The 18,776-nt window shown below is 41.7% G+C and overlaps 1 protein-coding gene across 2 annotated transcripts in view; it reads left to right on the top strand.

Moving 5' to 3' along the window:
* Positions 1-1,915: 1,915 nt before the first annotated feature.
* Positions 1,916-18,776, top strand: part of COL3A1 (collagen type III alpha 1 chain) — a 51,726-nt gene continuing 34,865 nt past the window's right edge. Inside the window, exon 1 of one of the 2 annotated variants that reach the window (XM_035331608.1) lies at positions 1,916-2,139. In XM_035331608.1, the coding sequence (XP_035187499.1) occupies positions 2,061-2,139 (79 nt within the window). In that variant the 5' untranslated portion in view covers positions 1,916-2,060. The remainder of the gene's footprint in view (positions 2,140-18,776) is intronic. The other variant, XM_035331609.1, reaches the window with a different exon arrangement.

The following is an 18,776-nucleotide window of genomic DNA, read 5'->3' as shown; positions in this document are numbered from 1 at the left end:
AAAATGAAGCATGCAGATTGATGCTCCAATGCCTATCAGAAATAGTATAAATCATGATAAATTTCTCTTCATAGTTTAGTTGGGGTGTAATTTAGTATCCAAGGTGAACCAGCCAGAGCTGTTCTTAGATTTTAAATTTTAATTGAATGATCCAGTGTTGTTCTATATAAATTGAAGGAAAACAGTAGTAAAAATAAGGCATTCACCAAGGGTGTTCTCTGTATTACTTCTTAAGATAAACTTAAGAAGTATAAGGAAATATTTGGTGAAAGTATGAAAAAAATCCTATGAGAATATGGAAAAAAATGAGTAAATAAAGCCTTACAGGCATATGCATCAAGATTTGAAGCCTTTTGGTTAGGATAGCTCAATAGCAGGTGGCTATCTGTTTGTTTATTGTAGCTACTTGATATCTATAAGCCAAATAACCTGGTAAGTAAAGTGATACTGGGTATGAAAACTTAAAACTGCCTGAAATAACTCTGCCATCCCAACACAGGCAAGATGGACAATTTGACAGTTTTTAACTCAAACAGAAAAGCCCGGCATCATTCCTTTGAAAGGTATGAAGCCATTTCTGCCTTGTGATGTGTAAGATGCAGAAGAGACCCTCCAGGTATTTTGAAAGTGTCACCAAGTTATTTAAGATCTCTTCATACTTGCTTCACCCTGTTTCACCTCAGGTGACCCTGGCAGAAGATGACTTTCCCATTTAAGTGCAAATGTATTTCAGGTAAATAGGTTTTGAAATGAGACCTAATACCTATTAGATTAAAAGATAGCCTCACACTGCTTTGATTTTTTTTTTATGCATGCACAGATGTGGGTCCCTTTTCTTGGGATTGATAAATGCAGTATTGACAGGAGAGACAGTTCCCTGGGTCATTGGTATCTCAGCAATGCTTAAGAGCAAATGAGTGAGCACTCTTGCAGTTAATGAGCTGGACCAAATTAACCAACTGAGAGTAGTAATTAATTTGATCACTGATTTATCAGAGATGCACACTGACACAGCTTTCTGCATTCACTCTGGAGTCTCTCAAACTTGTAATTAAAGCTCAATTGCCAGCAAAACTACATTTGTAACAAAACCTGTTTAAGCCATCTTATTTGGAAAACAGCTCTGTATGTTCTGATTCTTCTGATTATCAGTGAAGTGTTATATGGAATAAATAAAGAACAGAGGTTAATTAAAAATAGTAGTTTGAAAATTATTTTTTTCAGCTATATCTTCCTGTTTGAGGAGCAAAGAGTAAAGAAAAAGGTGGTACTTGTTCTTCATTCCTTTCAAATACTGTAATAACAGCATTTAGCTGAATCATTGAAAAAGTATTAGTTTGTGAAATTGGTGCCTCTGAATATATTATATATATATATTTAATGTGAGCTTTCTCCCTAGGTCATGCAAAATCCTGATGTGAGAAAAGCACTGGAACAGAAGTGTTGCAATTTTCAGGCCTCCCCTTCGTTAACTCCGATGGCTCCTCAGCAGAAACAGCCAAGTTTGCTGCTGCACAGCTGAGATTTTTCAGTTTTGGGCGTCACATCAGGTACTCACCTTTCATCTTTGCTAGGAAGCACTAGGAATTAAAAATTGTGTTTGGGCTGTATGACTGCTGATTTGCATGAAAAATGCTTTGCCCTGGGCAGGCTGCTGCTGGGCTCCTTTTTTCCCGTCCATACATCTCGCACGCAGCGCACACTAACTGTGCGTCTATAGGCTCGGTGTGCACTTCACACATGCACAAAAGCTCCAGATGTGCTGTGTATCTTGTTTAGTTGACTTTATTCTTCTGTAAAGCCAAGAGAAATATTAATCATTCATTTACTGTTAGGGGATGGGTCTTCTTCTCATATTTCAGTAAAGGGGGTGGAAAAGTAAAGTAAGCCAATTTTTTTCCTATTTAAGGCCAAAGCTGGGGAATGCTTGTGGCTGAGTTCTGTACATGGCCCGGTGCTGGAAGGGCAGGGAACGACCGATGTTGCTGTTTTGAATAGATTTTTCTTTCCCCCCCATTTTTTTCTTTTTGCACAGAGAGTCTCATGTCTAATATTTAGACATGATGAGCTTTGTGCAAAAAGTAACTTTGCTCATTCTTGCCGTGTTTCAACCCTCAGTTATTTTGGCACAACAGGACGGTGAGTAATTCAAGCTTCTTATGATTTAATGTTTTTGTTTTATTTTTTATTTTCACCAATCATTTAATAGCTGGTAAGAAACGCGTACGCACAGACCTCACCAGAACACTTTTCCTTCACTAATCCAGCAGTAAAGACAGCGAATGCTGAAGCTGAAAGCTGCGGGAGCATGCATTACCCCTCCCAAAGGTTGCTCTTCGCTTTGCTGTTTGCCGGTGGCTAAGGGGACTGTGCAGCGCTCGCTGCTGTGCTGCATTTCTTCTTGTTCTTTCTTGTTTTCCTATTACAGACACTGGAGAGTTTTTTGACTGTTTCCTTTAACTCTTGGAATAGCGTTTCAACTGCTGGCTGGGTGCTGTCTGGAAGTTATTTGTCACAAGCAATAAGGCTGCTTCCAGCTTTGTATCTGGACCGCTCCTTTGTACTTGCTTGTTTCCCCCCAGCAGCATGGGGCTTTGTTTAAACAATTTGTGTGCGGAAAACAGCCTGAAAAATTCTGCTCAGCTCTGATGAAACAGTTTTTAAGAGTGATATATGAAAAATATGTCAGCGTGCGGGGTTTTTCCTTTGACATAAAGTGGGGTGGGGGGGAGGGGGGGGAAGGAGGACTGAATTCCCCCAACCACAATGGTTTTGTCGTGCATGTGTCTGCAGGCTGCTTTGGTCCCTCCTGGGACTGACCAGTGGCTGGCTGTGTCTGAGAGTGCTTGTCTGTGTGTCTGCCGGACAGCAAGTGAGTGTGGAATTTGGGGAGAGGAAAAAAAATCCTTCATATAGAATAATGAGCTTACTAGGGAGATAAGTGTGGTATGGTGATTTAAGTTAAACATTCCCAAGTGCATCTGACCTTTTTTGGTTGTGTCCTGGTCCTGCTTGCCAGGCGGTTGAGACCAGACCTTCCTTAAGATACAGCATTTTTCTTTCTTGTAAATATAAAAGATCTGCAATGCATTTATTCCTGCACTAAGGCAGCAAATAACTTTACAAATCACTGGATAAGCGGCAGCCAGTTACACTGCAGCAAAGGAGAGCCAAATGCCTTTAAAGCCACACCCTAGCCCTGTCTGTATGCTGCAAATCAGGCAAACAGCTAGCCAGCTGATAGCAAACCTATCTGCCTAAGCCTGGCTAGAAAGCAGGAGCTTACCATGAGCCCAGCAGCCGGCTGTGGCAGTCAGGTAGCACCGCCTGCAGAAGCAGCAGCACGCCCAGCACCAGCCCACCTCGCCACGCGTGGGCACGGGCAAAGCACTGCACCGCAGCTGGAATTCTGTAGAGATGAAACGTGGTGTGCTGCAGACCGAGGCTTTTATATTTCTGCTTTTCCAGCATATATGCAGTGCTTCAGTAATCCTCAGTGATGGCAATATGGGAAGAGTTGAGTTAACATGCTGTGAGTTCTTTCTCTGCTTATAGCAACAAACACTATACATATATAATTTGTATTAAATATTTGTAATATATTCCCTCTCTCTCTCTCTCTTCAGAGGGTTAAGGAATGTCTCCAATAGAAATAGAACAAACATCAGTTTTATTTCTGCCAATAAACTGAGGCCAGGTCTCTTTCCTTCCCTCTGGTTGCTTCCCTGGACGTTTCTGAAGTGCAACAAGTATTTGACTCAAGAGATGGTAAATCTGGGGTTAGAAGAACAATATACAAACGAAGTGTGAGGGAGTATTCTCATTTCTCTGCCACATTCCTGTTTCATGGTGTAGTAACATTTCCTTCCTGGGCTCACTTCCATACTACTTACAGAGATGCAGTTACACAGAGAGATTGATAAAATGCAAGTTAGCCTTTCATATACCCAGTAATATCCTCCCCTTGGAATGCTCCTTTCCACACTGCTCAATTTGCTTTTCTCACAGGGAAAGAGATAATTGAAGTTGTTTGTTATTAGCATTGTGAATCTGTGTGCAGGGCAGCGATGGACTGGGAAGGCAAATTTTCCAGGATTCAAAAGAGAATTTCCAGACATGCTAAAATGCTCTCTCTTGTCAAGAAAAATGTTTATATGGTTAGTATCAAATGTAAGTCAATATAAAATTTTCCTTGGGAAAGCCTGCCAGCAGACAAGACTTGGCAAGATATTAAGGAAACTGCTCAGTATACACTAAGCTTAGGATAGTCAGATGTACCTCTGGGCTATATGTTTCTTTGTATGGCTATAATAGCTAGGAATGGAGGCTTGAGTACAGCCCCAGGTCAAACTTCTTCAAACACTCTGGATGTTGTGGAATAAGAAATTCTCTGGGACTTCCAAGAAGAAAAACTGACTACCCTAGTAATCCATTTCAGCCTGTAAATGAAGCCAGCTTGAGACAATTCAGAGTGTGTTCAGGATGAAATGCCTCCTGGTGACTGACAGCTGGCCTTCAGGTAGACGTGACACATTCCAGAAAGGTGTGTTCATTTCCACCATCTGCAGGCACCTTTGCACCCTGCATGCTAAGCTACCAAATAGCAAAAGAACTCTGAAAACAACTTCAGGAAAGAAGTCCATCCTCTACCCAGCCCACATGACTTGTATAGTTGTGTAGTCCCCAGGCTTACATTCATCTCGTTTGAGTTAGCAGAGTCAGTACAGACAGCAGCTTCCAGAAGACAGCTTTAATTTTAGCTAGACTGGCTGGAGGTACTTGGCAATGTACGCTGGCTACACAGGAAGCACATGCACAGCCCCGCTCATGTTGGGGCCAAAAGCAAGCTGAGATGGACCCGGGCCTGCCTCAGCTGTATCTGAGACGAGTAAAGGCCGTCACCTGGAGCGTGACACTTCTCATATGTACGCCCAGCAGTCCATGAGGGACTTCCCTGAGGTCACTGAGAGAACACTGCTGCTCTAAAAGCAGGGTGCAAGCAGAGACAGAAAACCATTGTTTTTATTCCAACTAGATTTTTTGCTCTAATTTTTAATGTTTTCATTGTAATGTATTATCTTGGATGTCCAGTCAGGAAGTTCATTTCTAACATAATGACTGGATCTTAAAATATCACTGGGAGGACTTACTGACCTTTCCTATTAGTTCGAGTTCCAAGTTATGGTTTTAAAATGAGGGAGGCTTTAGGGGGCAACATGTAAAGAACTCTTTATGCTGAGTACTGATTTCTGATTAAAATACCCAGAAAGAAAGGATGATATTTTAGGAACACTTGTAAGTAGGTTGATTGAACTATTTTGCTTTCTTCTTTTAACTGGAAGGGATTAGATGGGCAATGGAATAGACAGGTACTGCTCAGATGCATTGGTACTCCCAGACTGGCATTTTTAGCACTTAGCTATATGCAACATTGCACATACTCCTTTTTGTTGTTGATAAATTAGCTAGTTTAAGGGTAATGTTAATGACAGTCAGAACTATCCTGAAAGGTTATGGTAACACAAGCAAAACCTCCTCCAGATTTTTGAAGCTAAAAACAGATGATGTGTATGTGGTACACTTACTGTGTTAACATATAATTACATACTCTTAGGTCATCTAAACTATTGAAGGTCCAGTAGGTCAGGGGTCTACTGCGCTTCTCCTATTTCTCCTAATTAGTTTGTAGCAGGCACTGTTCTGCTTAGGAAAGTTGATACATCCCTTTCTGGTTTGGAAAAATCATGCTAAACGAAAGCCTGGGGAATCCACCCCCTCTAAGCATTATATACATGTCCTTGGAAATACGTCAAATTTCATAAACACATTTCAGATCACACATCCCTGGAAGACATTAGACTTAGGAAAATAAGACCATTAAATATCCTTTTCATTATTTTCCATATTTGTTTTTGATTTGAGACCAAGTCTACACAGACTGCATTTTAAAAGGAGAAGGGCGAGTTGGAAACCTCTCCTGGTTTATTACGGGGAGAAAAGGCAGAGGTAGAAGGGTGTTGTCTCTGGCACTGATGTTATTGGTGATGTCTCAGAGACATTATAGTTGCTCCCTTCTTTGTGTTGCAGATTACAAACTGGTCCTATTTCCTCTTCCAGCTTCTGCCAAAATTTTGAGGCTTGAAATAGGCAGGCAAAGTATCACTTGCAGTGTCGTACTTGATGCCAGCCTTACACAAGAGCTGAGTGTTAGCTTTAATTAATGCTATTGAAGAGAAAGAAAGGAATTAATTTCTATTATTTTATCAGACTGGCTGATAAAGCAGGCTGACATGGATCTACTAGTTATTGTCCTGATTATGTGCTAATGTTGTTCATTCCTTGTTTAGATCAGAAATGTGCAGCATATCAGACATACCTAGCTTTACAAACAGGAAAGTTTGCTGTAGATCAGTAACAGCAGTGATGCAGACAGTCACCTAGCGTTTTGGATCAAAAGCAATCTCTTCAGAGCTGAAAGGTTCAGCCTACCAGTAGGGGGAAACAACAACAAAGTGTGCTTCCCCAGGCTAGCTGGTGACCTGAAAGCTACATTGCTCGATGCTCTTACGGCAGGTTAGCAGTCTGGAGAAAGGCACAAGCCACAGCTGCTGTAACAGTTACATGTTTTAATTTGTCGCTTAGAAGTAACGAGTCCTGAAAACCCACAGAACTGGAAATTAGCGCAATTGTCGTGTCCATTAATGCTCCAGATTGTGTTGTGCTTTAGTCATGCTTAAGCAACAAGGCAAAAGATCCCAGCCGAGTAAAGGAAAACTACTGGTAATAGCAAATACATGTTGTTAGCAAAGTGTTTTGTTGGACTTGAAGTAACTAGATTAGATTCCCAGTTCACTGCAGAAATTTGATGTGATGGAACAAAATTCAATTTAACGTTGGCAATGCCCAGAAACAAAAGCTCAAACTTGAAAAGGACAGAATAAAATCCTTTCTAATTCAACACAAAAACCCGTTGATTCATTCTCGTTGAGGTAGCTTGATAAATTGTACTTGCACAACCTTAAAGTGGCTTAGGGTTCAGTACCTACCTGTATGCTTACAGGTTAAGACTTTCTGGGTTTGATGGTTTCTCTGACAAGAGGTGCTTTGCGCCTGCAAAATCTAGAAGGAATCCCCCCAGAGTTTTCTGAGCCTTCTCCATTTAGCCCAGTCAGACACTTTGCATTTCAGGCAAATAAGAGTCCCATGCGTAACTGTAGGGACAGTGTCATTAATATTTCTCACATTGCTAGACGCTGTGTAATAGCTTCAAAGATTAACACTTACTTTACTCCTGGTTGTGGCTACTGGGCTGATAATCACCACAGACATTAAAAAATAGAGTATTTATAACACCTTACAGGAGTCAGAAAGTCTCTTCTGTAAGTATAACACAGAGCTGTGCTTGTCCTGTCTTGAATGCCAGAGGGGTGCAAGGAGGAATGAGTTCCATTGCCGGCAATAACCAATGCATCTTTTACACAAAGGCGCAGTACATTGTACATCACATTTATACTTTCAGACAACCATTTCTCTTTCCCATCTTGTAGTGCATAGCAAAGGTTCTCCCCATTTTGCTTGAGAAAGCTACCCTAGTTCCAACCGCTATTTATTTATTTTCACTTCAGACCCAATATCCTCATCTCTGAGTGTGCAAAGTTGAAGTCTCTGGCTGCTTCTTGTCAAAATGACAATGGAAAACATGATATAACCTCCTCCAACAACAATCGTTTGTTGGCTTTAGTTTGGATAAACTTCAACTCTGGGACTTCTGGCTTTGTTTAGTGAAAGGACAGCAGAAGAGATTCCTTTCAGATTAACTAAGAGTGCTTCCATTTTCCCTCATTTACGTCAACCCCTTCATTTAAACATGAACTATCAGGATGAGAATGGAAGCAGTACCTCACTTAACAATGTCCGTACAGTTTTGTCTTTCTTTGAATCACACAAATACTCCATGAAGTGATGGCTGTCAGGGGAGGGAAAGCATGCACAGGACATTGAACAGGAAGAACTTGAAGATAATGAGAAGATGCATGTTTTAAATCTGAATGTGTTGTGTTATTTTGGAAGCCCAGGGCTTCTCTTACAGTTAAAGGGGGGTGACATTTGTAAATTTAAGACTAGCTGACTTTGTACAAGAATGGCCTGCAGCATAAGCCAGAGGAACACAAAGCTATCCATAGCCAAAGGAGACCAATCCCTGTCTGCTGCTGCTTTTCTCTCTCAGTTAGTGTGCATCCCGCCCCACGGGGTGGCACAGGCACCTCTGCTCTCCTGCCAGGACGGCCAAAGGTCTGCTTCCATGTGGAAATCTTCTGTGGGCTGCTATGGTGGCTTCAGCGTCTGTGTTAGTCCCAGCCTCAGCACTGCGAAGGGCAGTGGAACCCAGGAACAACCCAAGCATGGTTGCAGCAGTAGATATCAAAGGATGATATGTGTCTGGAAACTACTTCCCACAGCAATTCAACACTGGCAGTTCTTGGAAAATTTCTGGACATAATTATTTCCCACTGAAGTTCATGCCCAACGCCCAGGCATCCGCAGGCCGTCTGCTGCAAACCTCTGTTTCCCCCCTCTTCTTTCCCAGCCCCTTTCTGCTGCTGCTTCTTTTTCTCTCTCTTTTCCTTCTCTCCATTTTCTTTTAGGAAAAGAAGCAAGAGCAAAGTTGCAGCTCCTTTTTCAAACAGACACGAGAGAAACAATTGCTCGCTTGGATACAGCTAATGGAAAATATGGGCAACATCACTCATTACTCCTTTGATGTTCAGGATAATAGCCACACTGAGCATCAAAGGAGAATGAATTTCATCCCCCATGTTTTTCTTCAGTTATAAGCAGTGAAAATACCCTTCAATTATCTTGGAAAACACTTCTGCATTCACGAGAGGCTCTTTTAAAAATTTATATTTTTTTCTGGGCTTGGCTTTAAATCTGCTGTATGTTTCTAGCTCGTTTCCCTGCAGAGCAGTAGTCGTTCTGTGCCAGTTGTTTAAGAGAGGAATGTTCTAGTGAAAGCAAACAATAGGCTGTGTGGTGGGAATTGCAAATCTTTGAAAAGAGTAATTGAAATCTGCTCAGATAGTTGCAAGATTTTTTTGTGCAATGTTCTGAGCCTGTTGGTGGCTTCGCAGTTGGCAGGGTGGTCCTCTCATAAGAGCACTCTTTTTTTTTTTTTTTTTTTTTTGCATACACAGAATAGCATAAATATGGAGGGGAAGAAAAGAAAAGAAAAGAAAAAAAAAAAAAAAGGAGTTTAAATCCAACCAATTCTTTTGCTGCTAGAGTAGCTGCAAGGAGAAATAGTGGCGTAAACTTCTTTCAGTGAAAAGGAGGGGGAAAAAAAAAAAAGGACAGAGCCTCTTCATTTATCAGGTTTCCTCTGGCTCAAGCTCTTCCACTCATACCTTTTAAGGACTCCAACAGATTAACTGGTGCATCTGGCTGTGTCTGCTCAGGATGTTACAGCCCTCCTCCGCTCCGGGGAGCTGCCTACCCTCACTCCATGCCAGCTGGCGCTGCGGCTGCGTGGGGCTGGGCGAGCAGGATGCGTGCGAGGAGCCAGGCAGGCACCGCAGTAAGCGATGCTGCTCAACTCTTGTAGGAACAAAAGTCAGCTCTGGCCTTGCAGGTGCTTTGCTACGCCTAAAGCGTGGCCTTCACCTGACAAGGACTCTAGTTTGGAAGATGTTTTGGGCTTTAGAAAATAGGTGGAGAAGTCTTCAGTACCCTGTGAGAACCCTTGCAATACTGGCGTTAGGAGCCTTTGCAAGTTGACAATAAGAACATCATGCTCAGCGTACAAATAGCCAATTAATGTCCTCTATGAGAATCAAATACTGCCATCTGTATCCAGCAAACTGTCCAGAATGGCTGTGAGGTGAATTGGTACAAATTGGAACGAGGAGTGAATGAATACAGATCCTTTTGCAGATGAAACTAGGCTAATGATGTTCAAGGCATTCAGAAATGCCTGCTGCATTTTGTTTTTTCCCTGACCTTGTGAATTACAAATACTTTTAATTTATTATCAAAGACATGATTCTTTTCTGTGGACTGTATGCCAGAGTTCTTTAATCCATCACTGGAATATGAAATACAAAAACCAAAGCCTTCATTTACTTCCAAATTCTGAAATTACAGGGAAATCAATACAACTGTACAGGGAGTTATGTGAGCGTAGAATTTGACCCCCTGCTGTTTTACTCATCTCTGATGCAAATCCACTATGGCCACAGAGTTATAAGAGGGCTGACTTTGCCCAATGTATCTGAGAATATAAATGTTATTACCATATGTAATACACTGCACTATAACATTTCCCATCTGTTCCAATCTCAGGAGAGAAGTATTGAATCAAGCTGGTCTCTTCCAAGGAAAAGCAGAGAAACGGCATTGCATAAAGTCATTAGCCCTCTCACTGAGCTAAGGGGGAAGAGAAAATCATGGGCAGCTCAAAACTTTACTTATCAAAAAAAAAAAAAAAAAAAAAAAAGGAAACTTAGGCAATGAAAAGCAAAATCTGGTTGCAGAGCCTGGGCAACTAGTTCATACACAACAACTTTCCCAGATTTTCTTTACTCTTCCCAGAGGAGGCCTATGGCAAGAATGGTGCAAAGAATCCTTCAGCATTATAAACAATTTGTGATCCTGGTCAAAAACAGAAATGCAGAAGATAATGTCTTGGAGATACACCTTCATCTTGGGTGATTTTTATCTCCCTGATAGAATGATGTGCTGGATTTTGGTAATTTTTTCCACTTCCTTAATCCTAGTAGTAGTGAACATGAAGCTATTGCTGTCTTAGAAAAATGCTAGGCCAGTTTTTGATGGGATTAAATTGAGATTAGCTTGACACTTGAACTCTGACCATACAAGCATTCATTGACTGCCCAAAGAGTGGGCAGGTTGTATGTTTAAAGAAACCAATAAACCCTTAAAATCACATCAGACCTTGAATTTATGTCAGCTTCTGTCTGGTTGAAGATATAGACGCAGGTCTTTGTGCCATTTGGCATCCTTCGCTCTAAAGACAAGGAGCACATCAAAACAGATTACTGCAGAGCAGTGAGAATTTATACCAGCACTACAACTAAGTGGCCACAGATAAACTGATTGCAGCCTGCTGCTTATTTTTAGAGTGACACCAAATGGCACAAAAGGTGATGTGCAAAAAAAAAAAAAAAATTAATATAAGAACAGAGGGGATGGAAAAACCTCATAGGCGTTTTACCAGTAATGGTAAGAATGACAGAGAAAATACGTAATGGCCCTCCAAAAGACACTGACTGCACTGAATTAAGATGAAAATTTTACTTGCTGTGTGCCCTCCTCTAATGCAAACAGTTGACCTTGTCAAAATGCTCAGTACAAGTCCAGTAAAATCAAGGGAGTTTCTGATCAGATGCTGTGTACCCGTGATCAGGAATGAATGAAACACATTGCAGATTGTAGCAAAACAAGTCTACTTAAAAACAAGTAAAAATGTAATTGGCTGAGTTGACTTTGGAGAGGAAATCCAAGATTAACATCCCAATACAAATGGTCATTCAGGAATATATTTCTCCATTACAAAAAACAAACAAACAGACATGTAGGCCATGAAGTTGTCAAGAAATAGCTAACAACAGAATTGTTTCTTGTGTCCATCGGGTGGTTTTCCCAAAACAACTCTTACCAATCCAGAAACAGGAAAGAAAGAATTCTCAGGACAACCTTAAGAAATAAAATTATTGACCCGACAACACAAACTAAACCAATTTGTTTTCCCATTAAGAGCTTTGAAACAAGAAATCTGCTCTGCCATTTTCCTCCCTGCCGTCCCACAGCTGAAGTGAGTGGGGCTGTTGAGCAACAGCCTCCCTGATGGGATGTCGCTGGTGCCTGTTTCAAAGCAAGGCGTCCGTAGCAGGGTGGCCTTTAGGAGCTGCATGGAGAACATCATTCAAGGATGTCACCACGTGAGACTGAATAGAGAAACGTAAATGTTGAATACAGGGCACTGTGACGGTCCCAGTCCCTTCAGATCGCATCACCTTCGAGAAGAGCAGCAGCCTTCAGAAGATATGGAAGAAAAGTTGGAGCCCTTAACATCAATCAAACTTTGAAAGATTAGGAAAGAGCTATAACCTGTGAGGAAAATAAAGGCATTTTGAGTTTTACTTGGTCACAAATTATGCCCATAAGGATATTATTTGGCAAGTGCTTCAGAAATTCCTAAACGCCACAGAAAGGTTGCAGCATTTGGGGCTTACAGAGAAGAATGAAGGACACAAGCAGTGATTTGCTTAAAACACAAATACTTGTTTGTACCTGTGCAGGCCTGTTGGGTTGTTGGTTGGTTGGTTGGTTTTCCCCTGTTTTGTAATGTGACAGACTGGGTGGGTCTCAGCGCAGGGACAGTCTGGCTGGCTACATGGCATAATGGACCTTTGCTTGAGAATCCAGCCTTCTCTATACATCGCCAGTGAAACAGAAAGAGTTTCCGTTCTCCAACACCTCTGACATAAAAGTACAGCATTATGGTTAACCAGCATTGTTTTATGCTGCTTTCTCTTCCTTGCTCTGCAGCTGAATAAAGAGGAAAAGGGCTGGGAGTGGAGCAGTGGCACTGTCCAAACGCCAGCTTTTTGGGCAGATGAGCATCCCTAGAAGCTTCGCTTTCAGTCTAAAAGTCTTTTTTTCTGTGAAACTTTGGAAATCTGGGAACCATTCAGTTGCACTCCCATCCTGTTGCACCCAGTAACAGCTCTTTCTCCTGCAGGCAATGGAGATGGAAAGAATTTTTAAGACGACACCTCTGATTTTTCACAGGCTGCAGTTGGTGTTTTGTCAATGGAGGTTTCATCCCTGACGCTTCCATTCACCCACACAGGCAGTGCAAAATTCGCCAGCTGTTTTAGGACAATTCCAGCTGAGCAAATGTCTGCAGGCTCCGCAGATTAAAAAACATGTGATTAACCCACTGCTTTTCTTACATTTCTGCCTCTTTTCCTGATGCCTATGAAACACGAACTACTTCAGGCTTTTCGAGTACTCAGCACTTACCTTGCTGGAGTCCACATGGGCAGAGCAGGTCCGTCTGGCTCAGCAAGGCAATTAGTTGATGAGGAGAGTCCATTTGTTTCCATTAGTGATCACACCATGGAATGAGCACATTTGATTTTGTTATAAACAGCGCCTTAATACCAGACAGCAAGGCCAAACCACTTGCTTTGAGGTAGACACTGGCATTATTTTTCTGCTCAGCAGATGGAAAGCAGGGATGCTTCAGGAGCTGGGATGGATTCCTCAGGCTCCTGCAGCATAGGGGAGAATGGGCCATTTCCACTGAAAATGAACTTTGTCCTCATGAATTGGCCTCTCAGTTGAATAACATATAAAGTCTTGCTGGAATATACAATAAATAGATGCATTTAGTCTAGAAGAAATGCAAAAATACTTTCTGAAGTAGTCACCGTAAAGCAAATAACCTAAACTGGGGCAGTGTAAGGAAGCATAAGCTTTGTACAATTAAAAGTCCCTTACTGTCTCCAGCAGGCTTTGGATCCAGTCAGATTTAGGGGCAAGGACTCCTTCATTTCAGCCCATTAGGCTTGACTAGATCCAAGGTAAATAAATGCAAAATTTTGCTTCACTGGTGGTGGTGGTCACCAGATTCTCACAGATCAAAGCTCCTCAGCTCTGCTGGCAACTGGGCTCTGCAAGTTTGCCACTAATGCAATAGCTGGTCATCTGCTTTGTCTAAAGTGGAAAAGCCTGTGGTTTTGGAGGACGCTGTTAGGAGATTTTTTTCTGTTTGCCGCATAAATGTGGTCAAGTCATGATCACAGCACTTGCACAGGTACAAAGCCAAAAGCAAGTAGAAAGCAGGTCAGCTTCTCAGGTCATAGCACTTGCTAACAGATTTCCCTGTATCAATACTTATGTAATGTATGACATCTGTCATCCTCCAGGCCTAAAATGACCGTATTTGCTTCCTCCTCTACCTATCTGGGCTCCTTAATGTCCCACGCTTAATGTTCACTCTCCTTCACGACAGAATGGTGATTTTCCTCTCAGCTCTGCCTGATTTGTCTGCTTCCATATACAACTGCTAGTCTGCTCAGAAAATGGGAAATAACTCAGAACCAGCATATGACAAAGATTGTTACCGTTTTTTTCTCCTCCTTTTTTTTAGGCTGGCCCAGAGAAATACTACTCACAGCAAAATTGAGAAATATTTTAAAATGTGAATGCTCAGTAAAAGGCATAAAAGCCAAGTTATTCAGGCTTTCAGATAGTCTACAAAATTAATGATTTTTAAATTTTATCATAGATTGACACAGCTCCCAACAAGCCATCGCAGTAATTGTCACAGAAACAAAGCTTTCCAGAGCCACCGCATTCAGGGCTTTCAGGAGCAGAATAAGATTTTACATTGCCTTAGGCCAACGCTATTCAGTTCTAATATATTTTTGAAATCTTTGGCTAATATATATGTTCAGGAATCCATCAGAAAAGCTGGTTAAGGAAAGTATGCAACTGTTTTACCACAAGTCTAGGAGCAGGCAAGTCAGCTTTTTTATGGCCTTATGCTTCCTATATGTTGCTTGCCAGTGCTTTAGCACAAATCAGCTTTCCAAAGCATTTCAGAGCTAATGTTTAATCTTTATGAGCAATGCAAAATGCATTATGTCATAACATGCTGACACACGGATCTACATCTGAGCACAGAGGGGGTGTCTTGAATGGACTAAGTCTTCCCAGATGCAAGTTTCCTTTGGAAATCCATTTAATACTTTCATTCTGCCAAAGGCCACAACGATTTTCATTGCAACTTATTTCTTAATTCATTTAACAATGTCCAGAAGTTAGAAGCAAATATGAATGTCATTACATCCAGATGCCTTCAAGCTTTATTTCCTCGTTCTTCCTGTTGAATGATGCCATCTACTGCAGGAAAACTGAATGGCAACCTTGTAAAAACAGAAATCTGCTTCATTTCTTTTTTTCCTGTACAATGAGGTCAGCCATTTAAGTGTACATTACATGTACACACAATAAGAGCATTAAGTTCTCCTAGATCTGAGTAATGGAGTTTTTATTTAATAATTCTGTGCAAAACTGTGTTTTGCCCTAAGCTAAACAAAACTGGTCTCTTCCCTTGCTCATGATGTTTGTAAATGAGAAGGACATTTTAATCTGTGGAGGTGGAAAGTTTGTAAATTGAGTTGATGTTGAGTACATTGCTGTAGAGCAGATCCATGCCCAACTGTGATTTCAAGAGCACATCCATCTACCTACTTTCTTATGGACAGCAACCTCTAGTCTCCCTAGTAGCTTTGTATTTATTCTACTCCATGCAATATAATGCCTTCTGGGTCTTGTATACAGTGAGCCACTCACTCATGCACTGACCTACTCAGCTTCTGGTACTTCTGGTTTGTTTTGTTTGTTTGTTTGTTTTATGAGTCATTAGATCACAAAAAAAAAAAATTTCATTTGTAATGCTGCTCTTGTTTTGTAAAGAACTTTTCAGCCTTCTTGTTTATTGGGAAGCATTTCTAATTTGTCTTGTCAAGTTTGGTGGTTTTTTTGTTTTTGTTTTCAACACAGTGAATTATTGGTTTCTTCAAGGAGGAAAATGTTTCTTAGAGAGACAGTCAGCAATTAATCAAGCAGAGAGTCAGTTTATTTACCTGAGACGCTGACGTGATTATGCAGGATGAGAGCTTGCAAACCAAGCAACTATTTAGAAACTAAATCTATCCTGAGAGAGTAATGATGGATGTCTGGATCCTACCCTGAAATAAATATTACACTTCTTATCAGATATAGAATATTACACTTCTTATCAGATATAGTGGCTGTTAAATGTTGTCCTCTGAAGCAGTACCTGATGCTGTGACTCTGTCCTGAAAATAAGACATTCTTCACCACCTCTCAGCCAGACAGGAGGTCTTGGTGGGCTTCCCATTGCCCTCCTGTTTAAGCCCAGATAAAGTATGAGTATGATGACATGAACTTCATGGGTGACACAGAGGGAAAAGTCAGGTCGATAGGAACAAGGAGATGCAGGGTCTGAAAAACTCATTTCAGTTGAGTGCAGGGCTGAAAAGTAAGTAGACTGTTCAGCTCTGAGACAAGAGGTTGAAGGGAAGATGAAAAGTAAAGTCATGTATTATGAGAAAGACCTGAGCAGAGAAAATAGGGGGAAAAAAGAAAGAAAAGAAGCATGAGAAGAGAATAAATGTGACCAAGAAAGACAGAAAGAAAAGCAAAGAATATAAACAGAAAATTAGGACAATGTGGTAGAGGAAAAGAGAATAAACAGAGGTGAAAGATACTGCATGTGAGAAAAGAAAATCACAGAATCACAGAATTGTCTAGGTTGGAAGAGACCTCCAAGATCACCTAGCCCAACCTCTGACCTAACACTAGCAGTCCCCACTAAACCATATCCCTAAGCTCTACATCTAAACGTCTTTTAAAGACCTCCAGGGATGGTGACTCCACCACTTCCCTGGGCAGCCCATCCCAATGCCTACAACCCTTTCAGTAAAGAAGTTCTTCCTAACATCCAACCTAAACCTCCCCTGGTGCAACATTAGCCCATTCCCCTCGTCCTGTCACCAGGCACGTGGGAGAATAGACCGACCCCCACCTTGCTACAGCCTCCCTTGAGGTACCTGTAGAGTGCAATAAGGTCGCCCCTGAGCCTCCTCTTCTCCAGGCTAAACAGTCCCAGTTCCCTCAGCCGCTCCTCATAAGACTTGTTCTCCAGACCCTTCACCAGCTTCGTTGCCCTTCTCTGGACTCGCTCGAGCACCTCCATGTCCTTCTTGTAGCGAGGGGCCCAAAACTGAACACAGTACTCGAGGTGCAGCCTCACCAGAGCTGAGTACAGGGGGACAATCACTCCCCTAGCCCTGCTGGCCACGCTGTTTCTTATGCAAGCCAGGATGCCGTTGGCCTTCTTGGCCGCCTGAGCACACTGCTGGCTCATATTCAGCCGACTGTCAACCACTACTCCCAGGTCCTTCTCTGCCAGGCAGCTTTCTAACCACACATCTCCCAGCCTGTAGATCTGTTTGGGGTTGTTGTGCCCCAGGTGCAGGACCCGGCACTTGGCCTTGTTGAACTTCATACCGTTGGCCTCGGCCCATCGGCCCAGCCTCTCCAGATCCTCCTGCAGAGCCTTCCTACCCTCGAGCAGATCGACACACGCACCTAACTTGGTGTCGTCTGCAAACTTGCTGAGGGTGCACTCAATGCCCTCGTCCAGATCATCGATGAAGACGTTAAAGAGGACCGGCCCCAGTACCGAGCCCTGGGGGTCTCCACTAGTGACCGGCCTCCAGCTGGATTTGACTCCATTCACCACGACTCTCTGGGCCCGGCTATCCAGCCAGCTCTTAACCCAACGCAGTGTACGCCAGTCCAAGCCATGAGCAGCCAGTTTCCTGAGGAGAATGCTGTGGGGGACGGTGTCAAACGCCTTACTGAAGTCAAGGTAGACCACATCCACAGCCTTTCCCTCGTCCACCCAGCGTGTCACTTTGTCATGGAAGAAGCAATTTTAAATAATTTTTTTTTGCCAATCCAACAGATTTTTTAATACATTTCAGCACAAGTTCAGCATATGACCATAGTTCTTTACAGCTGACTTTTTACACTAAGAGATTTTTGCCAGGCTACTTTCCCCTGACAAAATAGGGCTGCATAACCAATAGTAATAAGCTGCAGTATAGATTTGGACTCAGTCTTGTACTATGTAATTAGGACCATTACAACAATTTGATGGTATTCAAAGTTTTCAGTCTGGAGCCAGCAGTAATTTTAATGTCGGAACTTGAAATTACAGGTTTTGGTATCTTTTTGTTTTTCTTTTTGAAGAATGATGTGTAGTAGGCAACTTCTCCTGGTACCAAAGTCTTAAGGACCATGTACGTACACAGACAGCTATTTCTCTATCACTATGTGTTTGCAAATGGAATCATTTTGAATTATTCATGGGAAAAAAAAATGTCATTAATGAAGGCATTCACTGATACTTATATTTGCAGTCTGAGACTCTATTATTTCTACAAAATTTACAAGGAACTTTGTTGATTATCTAACTTTGTAGTGTTATTTATATATTACTTTATTAAATGCCTGAATTCTGGATCTGGTTTCTTAAAGAATACACAAACCTAAAGTTTAATGTTCAAATCTTTTTCCAATTAGTCTCCTCAAATTCATTAGCTACAACAAATTTAATCAGTGGAATAGCTGCTGGAAGGAATTCACATAGCTATGGATATTACAGATGAACAACTTTCCTAAAATAGAGACTTACAGCATTTGAGCGGTCCAGATGACAAATTTATGGCAAACCATTTGAGCAATTAATGCAAACATTCTTTTAGATCTATTGCATATGTCAGCTTTCAAAAAGCATTTTGAAAACACTTGATGCTCTCTATTAATGCAAGATGCTAGCAGCAAGAGTTCATGATGGACAGACCACTTATTCTGCATCCATGTGCAAGTGCACATGTTGGCACTTGGGTGCCAGTGGTATGCTCATTTGAGAGATTTGGCACACTTGCTTTTTATCTGCAGCAGAGGATTCAATTGCTAATTACACTCAGTCTCACACTGAAATTACCCTAGACAGAAGATTATCAGAGATTTAATTGGGCTTTGGATCAACTCCAGGAGGTTTCTATTGATGTCTATTCATAGATTCAGAGCAGACTCTGCAGTTAATATAACATCCTCCCAGTGTCTGAAGAGAAGCATTTAGCCTTTTA

Source organism: Oxyura jamaicensis, chromosome 7, assembly GCF_011077185.1.
Source record: "Oxyura jamaicensis isolate SHBP4307 breed ruddy duck chromosome 7, BPBGC_Ojam_1.0, whole genome shotgun sequence".
In the NCBI taxonomy this organism is placed as follows: Eukaryota; Metazoa; Chordata; class Aves; order Anseriformes; family Anatidae; genus Oxyura; species Oxyura jamaicensis.
Note: the sequence above shows the minus strand (reverse complement) of the source record. Positions and strands in the feature narration are given on the sequence as shown.